The sequence below is a fragment of the Polyodon spathula genome, chromosome 41 (genome assembly GCF_017654505.1).
Source record: "Polyodon spathula isolate WHYD16114869_AA chromosome 41, ASM1765450v1, whole genome shotgun sequence".
Taxonomy (NCBI): domain Eukaryota; kingdom Metazoa; phylum Chordata; class Actinopteri; order Acipenseriformes; family Polyodontidae; genus Polyodon; species Polyodon spathula.
The window spans coordinates 1,598,528-1,622,647 of record NC_054574.1 but is presented as its reverse complement, the minus strand read 5'-3'; the positions used below and the strand labels follow the sequence as shown (position 1 = coordinate 1,622,647).

At 39.9% G+C, this 24,120-nt stretch overlaps 2 protein-coding genes across 7 annotated transcripts; one reads left to right on the top strand and one right to left on the bottom strand.

Annotated features, from left to right (window-relative positions):
• Nucleotides 1-492: 492 nt before the first annotated feature.
• On the bottom strand, nt 493-19,093 carry LOC121305047 (cytospin-B-like). Of its 6 annotated transcripts, XR_005948029.1 has the most exons (4): nt 18,091-19,093; nt 16,971-17,038; nt 1,862-2,039; nt 496-960 (listed from the first exon to the last, which is right to left on the bottom strand). XR_005948029.1 is itself a non-coding variant. In XM_041236564.1 (3 exons), the coding sequence occupies exons 2-3, from the start codon at nt 2,000-2,002 to the stop codon at nt 760-762; spliced, it is 327 nt and encodes a 108-aa protein (XP_041092498.1). In that variant the 5' UTR covers nt 2,003-2,039; nt 6,894-7,181; the 3' UTR covers nt 493-759. The 6 variants fall into 6 exon arrangements, 5 of the variants coding, with proteins under 5 accessions (XP_041092498.1, XP_041092497.1, XP_041092496.1 ...); XM_041236564.1 differs by lacking the exons at nt 16,971-17,038; nt 18,091-19,093 and adding an exon at nt 6,894-7,181 and having other exon boundaries at nt 493-960; nt 1,877-2,039; XM_041236563.1 differs by lacking the exons at nt 16,971-17,038; nt 18,091-19,093 and adding an exon at nt 10,319-10,546 and having other exon boundaries at nt 498-960.
• Nucleotides 19,094-19,192: 99 nt separating this feature from the next.
• On the top strand, nt 19,193-23,417 carry timm22 (translocase of inner mitochondrial membrane 22 homolog (yeast)). The gene is made up of 4 exons (XM_041236558.1): nt 19,193-19,482; nt 20,017-20,213; nt 20,852-20,924; nt 22,288-23,417. The coding sequence occupies exons 1-4, from the start codon at nt 19,203-19,205 to the stop codon at nt 22,362-22,364; spliced, it is 627 nt and encodes a 208-aa protein (XP_041092492.1). The 5' UTR covers nt 19,193-19,202; the 3' UTR covers nt 22,365-23,417.
• The last annotated feature ends 703 nt before the right edge of the window (nt 23,418-24,120 follow it).

Here is a 24,120-nt window from a genome sequence, read left to right as displayed (position 1 = left end):
TTGGTTGTTTAATAGTCTCCCACTAGCATTCATTGCATTGATGCTGGCTACCAGGTCCCCTGCTCTATCACACTGCCTGCACATACACACCCTTACAAACCCAGCAGCAGTTTAATGGCTGGACACCATGGTAAAATCATAGCACATTGTATTAAAGTGCAGGCACTGAACAGCAAAGCATTGCTAAGCTTGGGAAAGAACAGAGCACAGCAAACCGAAAACAAAACAACTTCAAAATGCAGGTAGGGGTTCGGAGACAAGCATCCACATGCCAGCTACCTCCTTCACTTTCAATATAGAACTAGATAAGACCCAGTGGCACAATCTCTACCCACTGTTTCAGAGGCACTGTACACTGACAATGTGAACAGTAGAGAAAGAGTAATGCACTGTGGCCCCCTAGTGGCCACTTACCATCCTCTGCTATATTTTCTTACAGTACATAATTTATACCACCAGATGGGGTCCTACTTTAAAGCAAGTGCAGAGCTTCAAATTTATATAATTTTAACTCCTGTATTTTTGTATTGAGAAAAGTTATTATAGCCTCTGTACATCCTGATGACAGATCTAGTTGGCACAATATATTGCAGATTTTGAGGCTGGAGTGCAAACACAAGTAGTGGCTCATGTGTAACACACCAATGGGCATTAAAGGGTTAATGGTATAGAAACTACTCAGAACAAACTACAATAAATTAACTGCTTCTACTTGCAATTAAGTTTGATTTTTTTTCCCCCCCTTTTTGAATATATGTGTCACACTGCAAAATAACAAACATGTGCTGAATGGCAGTCAGTTGCTCCTCTTTGCAGCTCTTTACCTGGGATACCCCGTGGTCTGGCCTCAGCAAGCTCGGAGATCGCCCCGGTGGTGGTGGTCTTCCTCATCCTGGAGGTAGCCAGTGCCGAACCCAACCCTGGCTTAGCCAACGTGTCATCACTGCTGGCTCTCTTCAGCTGCACAATGCAGAACACATTTACACTGATGAAGGCATTAGCCCAAGCTACTTGATTTGTATAAAAAGATGTGATACAAAGAACAACATCTGACTTGATTAAAAGTATGGTCACAGTATTTTAACATATAAAACAGGGGGCAAAAACGCCTGCAGATCGGTTGTGGTGCCATGAAGTGCTTGCAATGCCTGCTGATTTGATTCAGTTGTGCCAAAGACCCAAGCCATTGTAGAAAAAAATGGGGGTGAAGCTATGAAAGTACCCCTAAATTGCAAGGTGTTAACTGTAGCAGTCTCTTCCCCCCAGAATATCTAAACTTATCACATGCCATCACTGATAAGACACAAAAGTTAAGGCACACAAACAGACTCTATTGACAAAGCTCATTAGTTGTTTAAAGAATGTTTTTTTTTTTTTTTTCTAAAAAGTTTGGTAACTTTCAAAACTGTTTTAAAAAGCATTACTAATCTGTCATCTAGTTTCATGATTATCAAACATTCTTTTAAAAACTTATGAAAGTTTGTGAACAGGGACGAATTCCCTAAACATATTCTCCAGTGCTTCTCTTGCACAATTTGTTTCTAAATGAAATCTAATATATAAATAATATATATATATATATATATATATATATTGCTATAATATATATATTATTGCTGTAAAACATTAAAATAATAAATCAGTGTGTTTATCAAGCTTCCCATAGACAGATTTGTTATTCACTGCTAGATCTGTAACATTACCAGCTTGGTTTATCCATTAAAAAAAAACACACACACACAAAATGTGCCAACGCTGCTCTGTAGTAATTGAGTCTGTAATCTGATCCCTGAACAAACAATTACAATTCTAAAACAAAAAAGAAACAACTCAAAAGACCACCGCAATGGCCGTGGGGTACCTTACTGAGCCGCACCTCTGAAGAGAGTGAGCTGGATGATTTGGAGGTCTTCATCCCGCCAATGGCGGCGGGGACTGGCCTCCCTTTCTCAGGGCACTGGAGCCCAGGCTTGGCCAGGCCTCCCTTTGCAGCTCCCTTCATCTTGTGCTATTAGTGTCAACAGCTCAGCCCGATCAACCTGGAAAACAGAGGCAGGGTTAAATATACAGGACATGCAAATGACACATGCACAAGTATACTTAACATTGGACCAGACTCACAGTCCTCTGAATGCAGCCAATACTCTTCATCCTGAATGGAACTTGTACATTGGGTTTTTAATATATACAGGATATATAGACAGTAAAAGTTAAATAGTTAAATTCATGACACAAAAAAAAACATATGTAGCCTGCACTTTTTTAGAAAGAAAGCTGTAACTGTACGGGCTACTTTTGAGAACGCACTTCGCTGCACACTTCCATCCCAAACTTCCCTGAAAGAATTCCATGCAGTTATCACAGAAGAATGCTCACATATTCCGTCTTGGCTGTCTACAAAGGTCCTACAATCTATTAGTAGAGATGTTATTTTTATTTTCTGGCCACTTGCAGTGCACAGACCATTGCAAAACACCCATAGCGGCATGCAACCTCGTCGGGTGAAACAGATCTCTAAAGTTGCTGATGGCATTGCTGCCGATGCCAAACTGTGCAGCCCAGTCTCTAACAGTAAGGTAAAGCCATCAACTCGACAGAGACATTTCCTGTAATGAAATGTTAAGCAAACAACACAGAATTATTCTGGTACTGTTGCCCTGTGCTGGCTCGGCACACTGCAAACAAAGCTGTAAATTAACTGAAGGCTTTGTACAAAACAGAAGAGCTATGAGCAGGCCATGGCGTCACTCGCCGATGGCTACTGTGTCAAAGCTGCAGCGTTCAATTACTGGGGGGCATCAAATATTTAGAGAGGCTTAGTGATTGTTACTTCCTGGAAAATCTCCAGGTATAAGCGATTTTGTGTTGCAAAACTGATGCAGTAGTAGTTTACAGTTTGGAATAAGAGAGAAAATGGTGATACCCTTTACTTTAGGAGAAATGCATTAAACACTATTTGTTTGAATCTAGACAGAAAGCCTTCACTTGTGTTTCAGGCAATATAATAATTCCTTTTTAGGATCTATTTTACAACATGGCACACATTGCAAGAAACATTACCAAGCTTGGCTGCCCTGCCACGTAAACTCTGACGAGTTTGTCTCCTTCCCGATGCCAGAAGGTGAAGCAGTTGTTGTCAGGATGAGGGATTGCTTTCAATTAGTTCGGAGGCTGTTTTTCGCACATAGTGCGCACTGTGGAGCAGCCACATGTCTACTAACACTGCAGCTGTACAATGAGGGACCCCAAAGAAAAATATCTGAAAGGCAGGATGTCTTCAGAGGCATGTGGCCAGTTTGTAGTAAAACAAAGCCCACTATACTACCGTATGACAGCATTTCACCCATAACTGTAAACCTTAAATCATAAGATTAATCTGTGCACAAACATACAAAGGGGTCCTCAGAGTCACCGTAATATTTGTAACACTCACATAGAAATCAACGGCTTACTGGATTGGACCCAAATGCAATCCTATAGGCATCAAACGTTTGGTGAGAGGGTATGCGTTTACCATGCAGAGTATAAGAGGCACAAGAGCAGAGACATACTGTATTCAATGAGGATATATGAGTATATTACTAAATGGTTTTCAGAGTATCAAACATTTTACTATAATACATATCCATGAAAAAGTAGGCTTAAGATTTCTCTTAATTACAAGTATTTACTCCACAGTAATCTTTTTAGGCAGTGCATACATCTCCCAGAGAAACTCCAATTAGAATACCAACCCCTGCCCAATCAGGAAATGCCAGAAAACCCGATTGTGACCTTCAAAATAGCAGCCCTGGCGCAAACACCGCGGACAAACTCAGCCCTGTACTTCCATAGCACATGCTTCTAGTTTTAATGGGCAAGTTGGTAAGGTGGCACGACAGCTGAGCTCTCCAGCGTCCACGCCCTGAAGTATTGCGTTTCTTCTTTCTTAACGACATGACCTGCACTGTGTGTGAACCCATCAGGACGCTTCAAGCGAGGCTGTGCTGCAGAGAGTTTGCACTGAGAGCAATGCTGTCCCAGCTTTTAAAAAGAAAGATTCATCATCTCTCCTGTCGGTTAACCCACATCCACACACACCACATGCCTGTCAGACACGGATAACACAATATCAATATTCCGGCTTCTTCCAGTTGCCAAAAAATACCACAAGTGCTAATGTTTAGAAAGCTAAAACATATTTAAATATGTATGAGATCGTTGCAGCCCATGTGAACATATTCTGGAAAAGCTTGGAGTCAGGTCCCCAGAACTCGGCAAGATCTATCAAACATCAACCTAGATTATAAAGTTATTTTCGCTTACTTGAGATGCTAGCGAGCAAGTCTAGTAAGCAATGGAAGACAAACGTAACAGGAACCTTCTCAAACTGCATATTTATTACAGCATGCATTGTGAAATTAGCAATGCAACTAGGGGTGTGTAAATAGGAAATCATAAATAAACTAAGTTAGGCAATACATCGTGGTATCAGATGTTATTTTTAGTATTGAAAACACAGGTTTGTTTTAACATGTGCTTCTTTAAAACCTGCAAATGGAGTCGTAAGATTTGTGAAATGCTTTAAGTGGCGACATCTATGTGTGTTAATGTAAAATAAAAGCTCACAAGTATTCAATAGAAGTAATGTTACCTAACTATCCAAAAGGGTCTGATCCTCTTTTCCTGAGCTCTTGTGTGTAGGATCAGAGATTCGGTCTCTACTGTACATGCCCGCGCACTCTTTGCTTTGAAATGTCTTCGTCATGGTTCGGTTTTCTTTCTTTCTTGCCTGTTGCCGTCATTCAAAAAAGCAATTTCACAGGAAAAGTGAAGAATATCATTAACATCCTTTTACAGCCTTTCAAACTGCAGATGGGTTAAAAAGAAAAAACAGCACTTAGAAAAGTTTCCCATAGTAAGAGCATTGCAAAATGTAATAAAGCACAGTGAAAGCATGGTAAAGCATAGGCAGGCATTCTAGAGCTCAGAGGTATGGTAAAGCTTACTAAACAACACGGCAAACCAGGGTAAACCATAGTAAATGCATAGTGTAACCAAGGCAAAAGCATGGGGCAAAAGTGCAAAAATAAAGTGGGAAACTTTTAGAAGGAAAGCCTTTTTGATAGACCCAGCTAATTTAAAACTGAACCAGTGGAATGCATGCTAATATTGCCAGAGGATCCACCCTAAACCCCCTTTCTCATAGTCTGTGGAGGCACAACACTGGAGGAATTGTAGTTCTGTGCCAGTTTGTCCTGATTGAATACATCGGCATGTGCAAAGTGCCTGCTGAGCGGAGGGTGTGTGTGTAATCTTTTCAACCACAGCGCTGCTCAAAAACGAATCATTCCAGAAGATGAGTTAAAGCCTCGGCCTCATGCAGCTCCTGGGAGCTGGATATGTATGCACCCCTTCACTCTGGAGGGAAACGAGAAGCACCCTGCATATGAACCTGGCAGCTGGCTCAATAACAAGCGTGCACTGTACAGGGCGAGGCACGGAGGGGAGAGTATGGCAATTACGTTAAGGTGCAAATTAATTCTTTCTGGAATGTGTGCAGATTTAACACTGCATTTTGTTAAGAGGTGATACCACTGCAAGCTGTCAGTTGTAAATACTGGTTAACTTTAGGGAAACGAGTATAGGAACTGGTTATTTTTGTTCTTTTCAATGATGTCATTTTCTATTTTCCGTTTCAAAGGCTCTTTCCTTAAGCAGTAATGCACAATACACTGCATATATTCCTTACTACAACAAGTGCAGCGGCAACCAGGCATCAACCCAAGCAAGTGCCTTGAACACTTTGTCAATGCAAAGCAAGCACAGATTCCACTCGGCACAGATTACTTGTGATGACAACAGCATATGCCAAACCCAATCTAAGCAATTACTGGTACAAGACTTGAACTCTTGCGACTTGCATCTTCATAGTGAAATGCCTTGCCCCTGATGAGATGTTACAAAGGTTACGGTTTTCCATTTCTAAAGCTCTATCTGAGAACTTGCTAGCACACCACATAAAACGGTTCTGTCAGTTTGGTTCCACTCCATCTGGAAGGGTTTTAAAACAGGATACATGGTTAAAAAGCACTGACACAGCTTTGAACTACAGCAGCGTCCCCTAAATAACTGCACCAAATCCAGCTGGCCATTTATTGCTGTAGACATACAGGGGTTCAACAGCAATGTGAAACACCCGCCACAGCACTGTCAATAGGGTCTCCAGGAACATCAAGGACAATGTGAAAATCTGTCACAGGCATCAAGAGTAATTTGCCCATCCTTGTATAGAGAAGCCCCTAACAAACCAAGAACCTTCTGTTCACCATCTTTCTGAGTGACAGATCCGTGGTCACGCTCGTCGTCGCTGAAACTGATCTGCAACATTAAGAAGCAGCTTTTATACATTACTGAATACACATCAGGGGTTCCGTGACATAACAAATCAGTCAGGTGAGAATCAGAGAATTTCCACAAAAAGTATGTGCTACATGTTGCATGTTTCTGCTTCTTTTACCCAAGCCCTGTTCACCAGGCACGCTGAAGAACTTTAGGTTGAAATGCTGCCACTAGTCATCAAAATCCTTACGTCTTCATCGAATTCACAGTCAGAAATAATGGCAATTTATAAATATTTCAATTGAAAAATATATTTTCCACATTGACTTAAAAGATAACCTTAAACATGTAAAAGCTAAATCCACACTAGGCCCACACACCCTTAGATGATGACACCGCTGCCTTCAGCTACTGCTAATTTCCATTTACTGTACACTGGCTGTGAACAGGTCTGTTAAACTTCAAAAACACAAAAAAGGTTTAAGAGTTTCATCTACAGCACGTGGCTATTTTGGAGCAGCATTCCCCCTGCAATGAGAAGCAAGAAAGTAAAGAAAGAAAACAGTACTCACAGCAAGTTGTAGTCTCAGGCTTGGTGACTATATACGAGTTTCAACTGCCGGTTTCAGGGACTGCATCTGTAGCACAGACTGGCGAGTGTTTTCCAAGAGGAAAACCACAGAGCTCTGACAGAGACTCACAGAATGCTCTGCTGCTGCTGCTTCAGCAATGATTAAGAGACGGAAACAGGCTGGCTTGAGCGCAAGCGAGGCTCTCTTCCTCAAAAACACCCAGAAAAGGGAAGAAAATACTCAGCTTATTATTTCAAAAGGATTGAGGAATTGAAAATGAACAAGAAAGGCACAGTGGATCTATCACTGGGCAGACCCTTCTGCTGTTTTTGTTTTCTTTCTGAATTTAAATTCATGCTGATGCAATTGTTCTGCTTTGAACTGCAATAGGTGTCAGTGGTGGAATTACTTACATGCAGAAAAACCCATGTCAAAAATACTTACGCTATGCACTTAGTACAGGGTTCCTGTTCTTTAGAGCCACCTGTCTTCAGCATACCTAAACCTGTCCACGAAAATGAACATTGGCCAAATCTCGACCTTCTCCAAATGAAACGCGAGCACAACACCTTAACAACACTGCTTAAAAAGGTTCAGAACCAGCACATCTGTTTTTTTATATATAAATATATATTTTTTTGCAGTAGTACATACTTAGACACTGATGTCAGAGCTCAGAATGTATTGTGCACTGGCCAGACTCAAGGAAATGTATTTCAACTCTATTAATTAAAAAAAAAAAAACCCTAACTCATCTGCTACAGCTACTCTACTAATAAAACAGCATTTCAACCAACACATTCAGTGCCTCCTAACAACCCCCTAGTGGGTATTTATTACAAAAATATTTTCATTGCTGATATCTTTGCAATCACATTTGTAATTACAACATTTTGTGCCAAAAATAAAAACATTTTCATCACCTCATGCCAATAGTGGTATAGTCTGTATTGTATAAACATACATTCCTAGCAGCAATCCTGAATGATCAAGTTTCGTGGAAAATAGCAATGCTGTTGTATATAAAAAAATATACAATGGCATTCTTTACAAGGGTTAATAAACACAGTCTCATAAAAAATAAAAAGGATTGATGTGGGTTGAAAGACAGGAAGGAAGACAAAAGCTCTCTGATAACTTGCTGATGCCTGTCTGATACCAGATTGACTCAAAATGGGCAGAATGCAGCAAACGAAAGTAAAATCGCCAACTGTTCAATATTTCAAACTAAGAAACTGTTAAAAACTCAGACTAGTCCTGCAGCCAGCCCTGTTGTTCGTTATTAAAATGACCTCTCGTCTCCGTTATATCTGCCCTGACGTGATCATTGCTTACGAGTAGTTCATGCACCTACAGGCAAACAAGCCCAGATCAATAGCTGATCAAAACTATTTGTAATCTGGCAATTTCCTGTGCATTGGTTATTACAGTAACTGAACTTGTGTGCACGTGTACAATCCCTAAACCCATCTGATTATACAAGAGGGTCCTTCTCAGTGTGCTATTCATTTACCGACGAGGTAAATCGGCACTTATCATATCATATCAGCACTGTTTATTTTGCAGTCTGAACCAGAGGGACCACCCTCTGCTTGGTTTGGAACCCTTCTCATGCTATCCTGCTTTTTCAATACCGGGCTGCGATACAGAACACTTCTGCCAGCAATGTGGATTTTGTGAATCCACCAGGTATTTGCGACTTCTATTGACTTCACTTTGGGCTATTAAGACCAGCTGATTAATATTCCCCTCAGAGGTCAATGTATGTGAGCTTTTAAAAAAAAATAAAAATTATAGCTCAGATATACTTTCCAGATGTCAAACCAGCAAGTGTTCCAGCAAGCTGAAAGCCTGTGTCCTGCCACACTGTCCTATTAGCAAGACAGATTTAACCCTGCCAAGGATCAATTTAACAAAGCAGGAGTGGGTCACTATGACCTACATCCAGGGCAAGGTCTACATAACATAACAACTGATCCTGCTTATGTTCATCAAAATCAGACAAGTGGTTCACAAGATTATAGTTTGCAATCGCTCAGCCAATCCAGAGCGCGTACCTTGAAAAGGCCACTCACCATGAACTTTGGCAGCGTGTGTAACAAATGCTGTGCCTAGGCATCATTTCATCAAGCTCAGGTTACGAAGATACACAAGTGTGACACACCTAGCTATATTTGCACACCTTACACTGGTGTTAATAAACACGTCATGTAAATTCACGTTTGTCTATTCATACAGAATCGTTTCCCGATTTCTAAAACCGATAATTTTCCTAATTAGAAAATATTGGAGGCTGTATAAGCTTTTTTCTTATTCAGCTCTAAACCTACAGTACATTCTGCAGTAAAGAACAAGGGCGTCACATTTTACTTGAATGCTGTTTTCCAACAGAAAAAAGCCCTTACTTGTTAATTATATGTGGTCTTAATTTAATATGATCCACAGATCTATAAAACGCATTATGCTGTATTAATTTACTGCTCAGGTTTAGAACACATAATGCAATCTGGAGATTTTAAGTATGTGTCGACAGGAAAAGGTTAGACTGGAGTTAGACCTTCACAGACTCAGCACATTTAGCAGAATTTACTGCAGATTTAAGTTGCCGTAGCTAATGAAAAACACAAAGGGAGTGGCAACCATCTGGGAATGCAAAGCTCCTTCATTTATTCAGAAGAATGAGTGTAGAGTAGAAAAATAAGCCCATGTCTCTTCTCTATTAGGAGGCTCTTCTCTTCTTGTGCCTTTTTAGAAGAGATGTTCTACTAGAAATGACCACTGCACGGACATCATCGATATCCAACTGAAATGAGCACTGCCTGGATAACTCATCACTCTCAGCAAGCCCTAGACTTTCCCACGATCAGAGTAGACCCATGACCTCAATCTTGGGCTTGCCATCGGTCTCATATCATTGACCAGCATAACAAATGGATCATTGTCATGGAATGGCCGTTTAGCTTTAACCCTTTCTATCCTGCACATTTGTACTTCTTTTTCCCTTACCATGTGCAATTATAATGTTACTTCAAACCAGTGTTGTGCTCCCACAAAAAATCCCCTTTACCTCCTCTGTTATAGTACTTACAGTCAATGCTGTAGTGGGTTCAGCTTCATAGCTAGTGAGAATTATCCACCCAGTAGCCATAATCATGCATGCTCTGTGCAAAGCACAACAGTGTGGAATACTACAATGACTGAGCTTATGAAGGTACAGGCTACCTAATAATACACCACTGGCAAAATAGAAAAACATTCACACATACATTTCAAAAACATTTTCATATCAGCTGTTTGCACCAAACATTATTTGAACAGTCTAGTTTCCTTAACATCTAAAGCACCTCCCTTCTATGGTAATGTAACTGTAAACCCACTACCTTACAGTACATTCGAATTCTAAAAAAAACATGATTTACACACACCTCTGTCTATCTGCTCAGCCAGCTAGTAGCACAAATGTGTCTTCAGATCAGCTATATTTTTATCACAGAACCCGAGTGATAAAGTGAATCAGGAAGTGTGAAATGATGCCCGTCTGTTGCTGATGAACAGTGAACCCTCATTTAGGGAACTCTGTGGTGTCGGCTACCATTGTCACCAGCTTCCAATTACAAGGAGAGCAGAACTGTGCGGCAATTTGAATACAGATCCTCCAGAACTGAAACTGCCCTGTGGGTATCTCATGTGATTAAATAAATGAGTATCCCTCCCCCCCCTCCTAGAAAACCTCACTTCACAGAGAGTTTCAGAGTCATTTCCTGTTTGCAGATGTGTTTGGTGATTGAGTGGGCTGACAATCTGTGGCAGTGTGGCAGGGTGGAAGACCTGCCCGTGTGCTTTTGGGCTGGCAGGGAGGGGGTTCAATTTCTCCGTCAAGACACGTGGGAACGTGGCTGGAGAGGTGGAGGTCTGTGTTCTGAGTTCCGTGTTGGGCTGTCTGTTTACATGTGTGAGTTTTTGTAAAACCTTTTATTTTGGCCCTTGTGCCTTTTTTTTTGCCAAGTGTGTTTTTGGTAGTGTTTTGTTTATTTATGATTAAAACTGCACATTAGTGCAATTTCATTTGCAGCCTTTTGTGTCAGAGTCTCTCTCCCTGCCATTACGCAACACCCTCAAATGAAGGCTCTGGCATGGTTTACTTTTAATTCACTACAGCTGTGTTCTCCACTGCATTGCAATGAGATGCATGAAGCAAATGTGGAGCAGTAACACCTTTGGGGTGATGTGTTAAATCTAATTAAAATAAATACCGCTGCTATCAAGGAATGATACATTAATGCACACAAGTATTAAAATGTGTATCTATTAATACCTCCATTTGCTTACTTTAATGGCTGAAAAGCCGTCATTAGCATCCATATCTCTGCTATCATTATATCAACGGTGCTTCCAAAAAGTTAATGCACAGCCCGCCTTTCCAATGTGATGGAAATCCTGACCAAAAACCATTCCATGTCTGCTAATGGAACAGAAATTTAATTTTATGGAACACAACAAAAGAACTCCAAAAAACACTAGTGGAATTTACTAAAAGTCTTTAACGGCAGTGTTTCTTGTAATCTACAGACAAGACCACTGCAAAGTACTTCACTAGCTTTAGGCTGCAGTGGGTGTAACCTAGGCCACTGTTTGCTGCTTTTTTATGATGTTGTACATACAGGCGTTGCCAGTATGTGTGTTACTGACATTCTTGTTCTTATCACAAATGTTCTCTAGCGTCACAAACTATCCTGTACCATCAGCTGCAATATCTTTAAGTAGTAAACAAACGAACCCTTAATGTGCCTATGGTATGACAAGACACTGACTGTCCCGTCAGACATATGGCTTCAGTACAGTGCCTGAAACAGTTGTCAGAAAAGGTAGCGATTTGTAATAGACGAGTGGTCTTATATTAATGCCCAATTTGTAAATAACAATGGTACATACCACTTAGTCGCATTTTTAAATATATGTTGATGTATTAAAGGCATTATAAATGCGGACCGATAGCTAACTGGATTTGGAGCACTATCTAAAATAATCCATTCTTAATTGCACTGAAGCCCGTAGATGAAATCGAACACAGTGGGTTGGCAGCAGCAAAGATAATTACTGTGCTTGGTCATTTAAAGTATAATGATATGGTCTGGACGTGATAAAGGAAACGGTTCTAGGCTGAACCAGCATTGAGCTGTGGAAGGAGATTAGATTTCCTAGTGGATGGGTGTGGTCTCATTTTTACTAACTGATGGATGGTTATCGTTGCACGGATACCAGTCCTTTATTTTCTCTCACAATTCTGCATGTGGTGCAACCAGGGTGCATCAGTCATAGAACAGCACAAAAACAAACCAAAAAAAACAACAGCAAACTGCTTTCATCAAGCACAACTGCTAACACTTTGCACAATGTTAGTTTTACCCACACACGCATTCAAACAAACCAGATATATATATTTTTTTGTAACAGTACAGCAGTACAGATATTTTAATGATCAAGTCCAAGTGGCAGTCACTATTTGTGAGCTTCTTACTGTAGATAAGTTTTGTAATAAACTGAAACACAGACTCAATACCACATTTGTTCTTAATATGCTGCAATTTTAAATCTCTTTACTGCATAAAGACAAAGTCAAATAGACTAGAAGGCTGTACTCAAATACAAGACAAAACAAATGGGTTTATATACACCTTCTACATGACAAGGAAGAGACATCACTAAAGCAAGGTCAGTAGCACAGCATGGAAACCAGTTATAATGGTAAAAAAACCAACAAAAAAAACCCCACTAACCTGTTAAAATAATACATGCTGTGAAACCACTACAGCAACTAATGTCAAAATGACAGTATTCTACAACACTATCATATCCTTTGAAGATCAGTAAACCATGCCGAAGCAGTTCAGTTAACACCAGTCTTAAAAGAGACACAATGTTCAGACCCTTTGTCACCTGCTTACATGTTCCCCTGTGATTTAACTGTGGTATATGGATTCAGCGCAACACAGGGTTAAATGAAGGCTTTATATTCTAGAGCTGGACCTGTAGATCTCTCTTGGAAGGAGAGTTCTAGAGACTCTTGTTACCCTGGGAATGGAGCCAAAGTGTAGACCAACATCAGCAGACAGCAGCTGGCAAACAGGAGTGGAGGAGGACAACACATAAATGCAGAGTGTCAGGTCAGAGTCTGTTTAGGGCTTTGACTGTCACGATCAGAACTCGACTATCTGTTCCTTCAGTGTAAGCCAACGATGATTCCTTGTTAGCTAAACCGCTTGGGTGTGAATAATAAAAAAAAAAAAGCACAGAGCAATACATACTGAGCCACTTACCTTTCTTGCAGTTTCTCCAAAAACACTTGTCACATACTGTACAGGTACAGTAAACAATCACAAAAGCACCTAGACTAACATGTTGTCATGGAAACAGAGCTGTGCCTCACAGGTGCACAATGAGTCTTCTATCCCCCCCCCCTCCCCGACAGGGGTGGCTACATCCTATCAAACGCTGCAGTAGGAAAGTTGAGTGATTCCCAACAGTATCTGTCCTTATCTCCCCAGTTAGTGTAGTGCAGGAGACGTGCTGCTGAACGGATAGGCAGTTTGACTTCACAGGTTCCTCTGGGACTGGGTGCAAACCCAAAGCAAGGAGTGGCAACTTAGCAAAATGTCTTGTTTTAAAACGCAGTCATTAAAGAACGCAGCAGGAGTTTGCTCACTAGCAGAAATATAGCTCTGGAACAGAAGAGTATGGTGGAACTGGGAGGTTATTTCAAACAGTATGATTAAAGTCAAGCTGAGACACAAAACCTCACTTAACAGCCAGTCTGCTATTTTTTCAAATCACAAATGACTGTATCAATGTTAGTATACTGTAAAATATAAACTGTATGCTTTTTATTTAGACTTGTACAGTGCTAACCCAAGTGTCCCCTGCATCAATAAATCACAGAATGATACAAAACAGATGTACTGAACTCAAATACAGTACCGTCATCAACATTTAATGCAAGTTAAGGTTTAAAATGATGCATAGGTCACTTGTTTCAATGCCTATTATATTTAAAGGTAGGTATCGTCTCTGACTGATGAATCAAGAAGAATCCTTTATTTATACTTAATTAATACTGTGATCAGCGTCCCCAGGAGCACACAGCTTGATTTTTAACAAGCGATCAAAACCCTTCAGGATTAATGCACACCACGGCACTAACATGACAGAGCCACGCGATACGGAGAAGCTGCTGAGCGTAAACATGCTGCATGAAGGTGACTGCAGATAAAGCATCTTCCAGTGCATTTCCAGCACCTGACCTTCACTGCCTATCTCACACTATAGTCCCAATGTGTTTATACACACGCTGCCCTACAATCCACTTGCACCACATGTGTTTACACTATGCAAACTGTGAGCCTGACGCACAATTTAATCAATAACTGAGGCCATCAGTGTAAGTACATATCAACTGTCAGCTTATTGCTTTGAGAGTTAAAGCAGGGATGGAAATAAGACTCCTATTGCATAGCAGAGTCATCCATACCAGGTTTTAATAAGAGCTTGATTAGCCCCAGTGTATAAGCAACAAGCTCGTGGATGTCTTTAAACTCATAGTAAAACCAGGAATGGATCAAAGTGCTATGCAATGGGAGTCTTATTTCCATCCCTGAAAAGGACTGGGAACAGAACTGAAATGTCAAAGTGTCAAACCACACACACATAGCAGAGTTTATTCTACCTGGTCAGATTAAAACTTAATACTGTATAATCACAGACCATAAGATTGTATTTTATTTATTTTTTTAAAAAGTGGGACAAAGTACTAGCACAGACAGCTTCAATTATCACTAAGTGATTCAAAACAGAAATGGCAACAGCATACACCTGACCAACAGGCATGTACAGTATTAGAAGAATGACTATTTTAAACCCCCTCACTCCAGTGAAACAGGCCGATATTACATTAGGTGTTCTCATTTCCTGTCAACATGGAATCTGCATCGTCCACCTACACATTATATCGACTTCATTTACCTGGGGGTGTACCCGTGCATCCAGGCTAATCACTGCTCTCCGACAATCACTGTGCGAATAACAGAACCTAACTTCAACTGGGAGCATTAAACTTCCACTTCTCTTAACCTGACAAAATAACAGGCTTAGGCTAGCTGTGCTATAGAGAAGCACAGCCATGCGTTTTTAAATCCCTGTGATGGCCGGGCATGCTATCCATTTTCAGTTACATACGTCATCTGCCTAAACAGCATCTGGATGTTTGACTCCAATAGTTTGGATCAACACAGCGAGACCAGTGCTGCCGTTTGAAAGAGATCTATTTTCAGCTCTATATTCACCCGGTATTTGGTTTTCAAATTAGCTGTTCAGTGGGAGGCTATGTGACTGGAAAGCAGATTGCATAATCCAGCATTTATATAAGAATGAATGTGGAATACATATATATATATATATATATATATATATATATATATATATATATATATATAATATATATATATATATATATATATATTATTAATATTGTTTTATTTGTTTTTAAATGCAACATATTTTGTTTTCCCCCAGCTGAAAAATACAATGCAATCACAATGACACAAAGGCTAAGAAAAAACTACTGAAAACCGTAAGGGCTACTCCTGTAAAAGCCTAACGTCATTAACAAAAATATACATGTGTTTCATTTTTTTTACATATAGTCATACTAGAGGAAACTAGTATGATGGTATTGCTGCACAGTATGTACTACTATTAGGTGTTTCTATAGTCTATTGAATGTTTTACAGATTCATTTCTTGTACATGACCTTAAGCAATAGAGAGAATGCAGTTCTAAGCAGCCATTTCTATACATGGCTCCAGAGGCAAGCACATTTCACTGCAGCCAGAGCTGGTGCAGTGTTGACACACTTGTTCTTCAGCTGTGGTCTGGCAGGGAGTCCCATTTCTAGGACAGCCTATTCCACCCGGGAATACACCAAGCAATGCGAAACTGAAATGATATAAAATAATATTTTCCAAATATATGGGAAAACAAGGCCAGAATTACCTGGGAACAGCAATCACCAGCGCTTGGCACCGAAGCCATACTTATTAACAGCTTCCTAATTTTAACCAAAATCCTCAGAATGAATTAGAATGGTCTCCTAGTCATGTTCCTTAAATACCAGTCTATGATTAATGCAACATAAAGTGGTCTGTTTCAATTGATCTAAATGGTGGTGAATTACTAGAATAAGAAACACCCAGCAGTATTTAATTGGCAACATTCACAGTTTCAGCTGCACTCCAATTATGGAACAGAGTTGCCAATTCACCATAAAACAGGCTAAATATATCCTTTTGTTTTTGTGTGTGAAGTTCTTAAGTACAACCTCACTTTGCAGTTGTATGCTTGTGTGACCTGTTAAAGCACAGTGTAGTCCTGGCTTAATGAAGTGCTTAAACCATAAAGAGACGTCACAGACATTTTAATTGAAGGTTATAACTGACCAAACAGCAGGACAACATCAATAACAGCATCCAAAATAGAATGAATCCAGAGGCAAGTTACCTCAAGAAATGGATACTTGCTTACTTGCTCTGTCGTTGGAAGCAAAAAGACATTCCTTGACTTGCCTTTCAAAAATCATCTTTTAAACTGGAACTGTATTAGAGCACAGAACAGCTTGCAGGGAACAAGCTGTCTGTTTCACTTCAGTGGGTAGAAGTAATGGAGACTTGACTTTGGTACTGGAGGATTTGTATCCAACCTGCTTCAAGAACGCGGGCAACGTTTGCATGAAGGGGTGTTCAGAGAACCTGTGCTAAATGTCAGGCATCTCTTTTCCAGCTTGTCTGCATACCGTATATTCAATTTAAAATGTGTTTCTTACTCATTCTAAAAAAATTTAAAAAACTGGTCTCGCAGCAAGGTTACAAACTTTGTATAGTGGATCACACAAGTGACACTATTAAATAAACATGTCAATCTGTCCTAAAATTTCAATTCCAATTTAATATATGGTTTGGCCCAATCATATATAGCAGGGCAGGATTTATTTGGATTATTAATTACATTGGATAAAGCTGATTTGCTTACCTACTTTCGTAGTCTTTTGTCATCTCGTTGTTGCTCCTTCAGTTCTCGTTTTGCATTATAAAAGTACCCTGTAAAATACCAGGATACTGTATTGCCAGAAAGGAATACATTCTTGTAAAATGTACAGTACACAGGAAAAAAAAAAAAATCGAGTAACAAACAAAAACACATATTTCCTGTGTATTCCGAATTGGTATATGCTTTCAAAGACTATTTAACCAAATGCATTTTGTTTCATTAAAAGTACAATATTTGACACAAGTTTGTATATTGGGGCTCTTCTGGAAAAGGTGTAAGGATGTTACAATACAGCAAGCTAGGGAAGTAATGCAGAGCCTAAAGGTGAACAGTATTTTGTCTGATTGTGGTTTTCAATCTCAGTCTTAATGCTGTCTCGCCTGCAGTCTGCAGATATTGAAGGTTACATGACCATATTGCAAAGAAGAGCAGAGGCGCTTAAACAGGTAGCTTAGGCTGATTACAGGTCAAAACAAATCTGATATCGCCGGATATAACATTGCCCTAATACATCTAGATAGGGCAAAACTGAAAATGAGGTTTTGTATCTCGTTAGATATATCATGCTTAAATAGGTTAACAACTGTACATTAATGACTTTTTTTTTCTTCGTCTCCTTGTACAAGTAATTGATGATTTATGATTCCAGTGTCCTTGTTTCACTCCAGCTCGACATCAGCTACCCCGCAGATACGCATAACGACTACTGAGTATTACTGTACAGTACTACCTCAATGTTGTGTATATATTTAACTCGATACATTGTGATTTCTGGCAGCACTGTGCAATTGTATATTAGCTGAAAATCCAACTAGCATCACAAATGTGGAACCGCGCTATATGTTCGTTTATACTTCAAATCAAAACATTCTGCAAAACATTCCGAGCACGATAAAACACAATTTTACACCATACGGTACCAAACTTAATTTGTATTATGAGATAAAGGAAACGCACACCTTACCTGCATTCCGTTTGAATTTTTTTTTTTAAAGGCGTAAATATACAGAATACATTCATATGCTGCAAAATGATATACAGGGTTTTTTTTTTTTTTTTAAATAAAAAGAAGCAAATGAAAACGAAACACCTGACAACTCACCTGTATCTCCAGCTGCTATTTTATTACAGCGATAGTCTCTGATAATCACTGACAGTTTTCAAAACGGCCACCAGGTGGTGGCTGCGCAGCGACTGCAGCTGGTGCAAAGCCTTCTGGGACATGGCGTTCTTTAAACTTCGGTTTCTTTTTTCATTGACGAGGCGACAGGTACTTCTGGACTACTATTCCCATAATCCAGCGCGAACGAGGCAGGGGCGCACAATTTCGCATTGCGATTGGTGGTATAATTCTCCAATATAATTCGTAAATTAAAAACACAAATACACCCAAACGGTAATCTGGAAAATATATGATTTGCACACCTTGCTGGAGAGTAAGGCGGAGCTGTGAAAAAGCAGTAAACAGTACGTTTTACTTGTGCAATACATAATGTAGTTTATAATTAGCTGCGCTAGTGGGCTGACTGTTGCAGTCTGTCATGACTTCCCTTTTTTATTTATGATTTTATGGATGGGTTTAACACGTTTACACGAAGCAAAGTCTTAGCTAAAAGAGCGCATCGTTTTGTAACAGTTTGCTGATACACATTGCAATGGTCTCAGTACCGGCAGTGTATTGTGTATGAACTGACAATTAATTCTGCGCTAGTAATATTCACTGGACAGCAGCTTATTTGGAAAGCTGCCACCACTGCGTGTTCATTCTTGGTAATATATTCTTGATGTTTATTCTTATATATAATAGCTCACAGCTAGAGCATGCTTCTGATCACAGTAGTTTTGCTCTCTGGTTTTTAATTATGCGCTATTCGTTAAGACCATACGTGAATGGAAAATGCAAGCGTAGTGAAAGTACTGTTTTTAATGAACTAACGCACTGAGCGGATGTGATTGGTACCCAGGTTTCCACACTGTACAGGTTGACCGTGCTAGCTTCGCTGTGCCGAATCTGCAGTTCCCAATGTGTACCATATCTTTCGGTACTTATTATCATGAATATTCCTACTAAGTAATCCAGCGATTCGTACTCTCTGCCGTCTTTTAAATCGACTATTTAAACCACACAAATAAAACCCGAGGATTATAGTTGCATAAAAGCCGCCTATTGATAAACGCGAATGCACAGATCTTAAAAGCACTACATTTACTCGAATGCCTACTGTCTGCATTTCCATCATGGCGGCGCACAGCGGCAGCAGCTCCGTTTCGACCTCTCCAGGGTCTCCCCCGGTTGCGGGGTCGAGTTCCGAGGACGCCCCGCTGCAGTACAGCCTCATCCTGAATCACCTGATCGGGGATAAGCGGCAGGCACGGGAGCTGAACCCCGCCGTGATGGGGGGTTTCCCGAATCCGCACAAAAGCGAGGAGCAAAAGATGATCGAGAGAGGCATGGAGAGCTGCGCCTTTAAAGCGGCACTAGCGTGTGTCGGAGGTAAAGACATGTTCTGCACGACACGTCCTCTCTGCAAAGTTACTGAACACATCATCATTCAGTATATTACGAGATACGGATTCGTTAGGCGCACACCTGTGAGCTTGTGGCTGCTAGAGTAGGGTCTGCCTACGCACTGGTACCTGAGTGACGTCTTTATGAATCTCAATAAAGCTGTTAACCTGTGCTTAACCTAAGTGGTATACTTCACAGTGGCATATAATAAACAGCCCGTCTTATTTGTTATGTTCTAACCCTACTCTAAACTGTTTAATTGAACCAATTAAACCTGCACCCAGACCCTGAGGTAGTTCATAGTCTCATTTCACCTGATACCCCTGGAAAGGAATTGCCCTCCAAGACAGAGATTGGACACCACTGCCCATCTGGATGCAACAGACATCAGTCACGTGTTTTACTGTAGTCCAAAGAATGATTGTCATTGCATAGAAGTATAGGCTTGCAAATGAAATATAATGTACAGAATGAACTAAACTCACGCTTGACTGCATATTATCCTTTCTGTCCTTTTAGGTTTTGTTTTGGGCGGAGCGTTTGGTGTGTTTACAGCTGGGATTGATACCAATGTCGGCTTTGACCCCAAGGACCCATTAAGAACACCGACAGCGAAGGAAGTTCTCAAGGACATGGGGCAAAGAGGGATGTCTTATGCCAAAAACTTTGCCATTGTGGGGGCCATGTTTTCCTGCTCAGAGTGCTTGATAGAGTCAGTAAGTACTGTGCCTGGTTCTGTTATGAATGCTTGATAGAGTCAGTAAGTACTGTGCCTGTGCTCAACATGGATACAACACTAAGGAGGGGCACTATTTTAATTTTAAATGCCTACATTTTTTTCAGTCATATTTATTTGACGTGATTTTTACTTTATGAATCATTGTAAATTAAATGATTATTGCATAGTATTGGGAGTGTTGTGAAATACACTATATTGGTTTTGGTGTTTTGAAAACAGGTTGTTTTCACAGTTGACTTGGTGACCAATTCCTGTGATCACAGCACCCCCATCTGGTCGTTTTGTTTATTGCAGACATGTTTTAATAGGGTCAGTGTCTCTCTGGAATAATGGAATAGGCTGCAACTCTACAGCTGCTGGACAATTGAAGATTACAGAAACAAAAGCAAATAAAAACTGTTTGCAGACACAAACAATGTTGCAAGCTTTCTGCGGATTCAAATTACAGTGGCTCTGCTTGGAAAATCATGGAGATACCAACACCTGTAATGTGTTAGATTTAGTTTTAGATGTAGAACTTGATTGCTGATCCTATGAAAATATTTTCATATGAGCTTATAGTATTGCACATTGTACAGCTTTGAGTCCTGGCAATAAGTCTGTTTTTCTGTCCAGTATCGAGGGAAGTCAGACTGGAAGAATGCTGTTCTCAGTGGATGTGTCACAGGGGGTGCCATTGGATTCAGAGGTGAGTGAGCACACTTTCAATGGGTAAAATAAAGCAAGTTTCTACTACTTGTCTCTGAACCAGATAGGCATGCAGAAAGCTAGTCCTGTCACTTTAAGGACATGGACAAAAATATGAAACTTTTTAAAGCAATCAGTTATTGTTAAGTTCATTTTTGATATCCTTAACCAGAGAGTTGCCTTTCATGTACTTGCCTAAATTCATCTCTGCTTATTGCAGTGACTCAGAGCCTCCTCAACGTAGCCAGCCATTTTTATTAAACATGATTGACAAAGCCAAAAGCCTCCTATCAAACTTCACTCCAGACTAAGGTGGAAAGGGGCTATTTGGAAACAAACTTGCTTACGTATAGTTTAAATTTTACCAGATTCGTTCAGTGCGGTACAGCACATTCCTCTATTGATACTTGAGAAGGGAGGAAATAAGACAAAAAAGAAATATTAAAACTCTATTTTTGGCAATGCCTGTAGGCACATGAGAAACAGTCTTGAGAAACGATCAATAGGTATTAGACACCAGGGTGGTTGTTCTTGAGATGAATATTTCAGGGCAGAAAATAACAGATTGCTTTTCAAAGGAAAATGGGGACCAAGGCTTAAATGTAGATGAAGGGAGAGAATGATTTTTACATACATGAATGTTGCGTTTGAAAAGTAGCAAAGGGTTGGCAAAGTCCATGCAGTTTGTCGGTAGACTTGACTCACGTTCTGGCTCTTCTGACTGTTACCTTGACAGTGCAAGAACCGGAAAAGTCTCTTGACTGTACATTAATGAATCCAAATAATTTCAAAGCAGTTTTTTTTTTTTTTTTTTTTTTTTTTTTACTCTAAGCTGTTTTGCAGAACACATGTTCAGTCATACTCTCCCACAAGATGGGAGAGCAGAACAGGCGGCTAGTTATTCATTCACTGACTTGCAAGCCTTTGGTGGAATCCCAGGTGTAGTTTGCAGTGTTTTTCCTTCAGACTATATGATTGTATAAACAAATGAATCATACATTAGAGTCCCAAAGTTATAGAGAAGGTTCGGAACTGTGAAATGTGTTTTATGTCTAATGATTGAACATGTGTGTACTCTATTAATAAAAGGTCTTCTTTAACATGTGGAAGATTAATAAACAGCAAACAAAAGTTACCCAGGGGAGCCGTGTTTAACTGTTAAACCCCCAGAGTCTGGTGTTTGGCTTTTACAGGTGTCCTGTCTCTAGTTTCAAGTGGTACATTTGGTTGACTGCTCATAGTTTCAACTGTGTTTATTTATTTTTTTGCAAAATCCCCTGGGATCTTATTTTTGAAATGTGAACTTCGACTGCAAATAATTATAGCACCGAATTAAGAATAATTAAACAATATATTTTTTGCAGCTGGGTTGAAAGCTGGAGTCCTCGGATGTGGAGGCTTTGCTGCTTTTTCTGCAGCGATCGAGTATTACCTGCATTAATGCACATCCAGAACAATAGACTTCTCTCTGCTGCGATGCTCAAAACAAGTGACCAGCACAAGGCAGGAGTGTGTCAGAGACATCCTGGGGCCGGAAAACCTGGAATCACCTTGCATGTCACTGCTGAGGTCCCTTCAGTTCAGCCTCCAGTGACACAGTGTCCCACTGCTAGGGCTGCATGGATGGACTGCAGTATGTTCAAAACAGGCAGTGTACCCACAGTATAAAAGCATGCAACTGGCTTGAGTTTTCCGTATTCATGGCTTTGATTTAGCCACAGAAAATACTAGACTTTAACTAAAGCAGAAAGTAAAATGTTTTGACTATTCAGTGGATATGAAGGCATATGAAAAATTTGGAAAGCTCTAAATGTAACAAAAACTAAGTTACAATTAAATCGTTGAGTTATTGTGAATGTCTTATTGTCCAGAATGTAAGAAGCTGATGTCTGACACTTTGTAACCTTATCAGTGGTAGTTCTGAAATGCATTGTGGGAAGTCAAAACCTGAACTTGCACGGTCATACCCTTTTATCAATTAAACTTGGCAGGTGCAGGCACCAAATTATGTCTGAAAAAAGATACTGGGACACCACGAGCCGTACAGTACAGTACATGGCCCTGTAGCCGATACCTGAAAGGGTTATTGCATCCTTCGCCTAAAACGGGCACCTATTGTTCCACATTTGCATTTGTCAGTTTAATGCTGAATTTTCACACGGCCATACAACCCCCCTCAAATTGGTTAGTTTTTGTTTTTTGCTGCACCAGTGGCCAACTTACTTGAACCCTGCATAACAAACTTTGTGAAAGACAAATAAGCGTTTGTGATGTTTGGTACTCCATCAATAGGCCAGCGGACATTGCAAAAGGCACTGTAGATACCACTGTAAAAATAAACTCCAATGCAGTTTGTGTCCATGGATGTTTTCTTAGCCCAGTACATATTCATTATAAATGTGATTGCTTGTCGTCCTATTTCTGATCCAATGTGGGGGCATATTTAACAAGTTTAAAACTGGAATATGGAGATTAAAAAGACATTTTGTACAAATGTTGAGGGGCTACCCTTTTATTGACTCGATTACTTACACTGTTTCGTCCAATAACAGAACTGGAAGTATTACACAAAAAATATATATCTCAACATCTTATTCAAGTTATTACCAAATAAATCTTTTCTGGAGGAACACGAGAATCACAAATGAAAGAAATGCACCCTTGTCTCAACGTCTTCCAGTGTGGTGCATCGCTGCCATTAAATAATTGAAGCCTCAGTAACAGATAAGAAGGATATACTTTTAATTGCAAGCAGAAGAGAAAAAAAAAACACAAACTTTTCTTGATTTATTCAAGATTCAAAAATATCACATCTGATTTGTGTTCAGTACACTTATTTATTTTCCAAAAAAAAAAAAAAAATGTTCACATCAACATTTATCCTTCTTGTTTCCCATGGAAGTAAAATGCAGTCTTGGTTTTCTTTAATCTTACGTTTAAAAAAAAAAAAAAAAGAAATAGTATTACTATCTAACTGCTTCTTTTAAGATATGTCAGGCGCTGGATATCAGAAAGTTTTTTGTAGGGTTCTGCAGTGAAAGAGCATTGATGAGGATACACCAAGACAATTGTAAGATTTCTGTTACCCAGCCTCCTCCCTTACTAATGAAGCAGTACATGAGGAAAGCTACATTGATCATTCCCCATAGTTACTCTAGAATGCTGTAAAGTATTACAATTCCATGACAACTCCCATT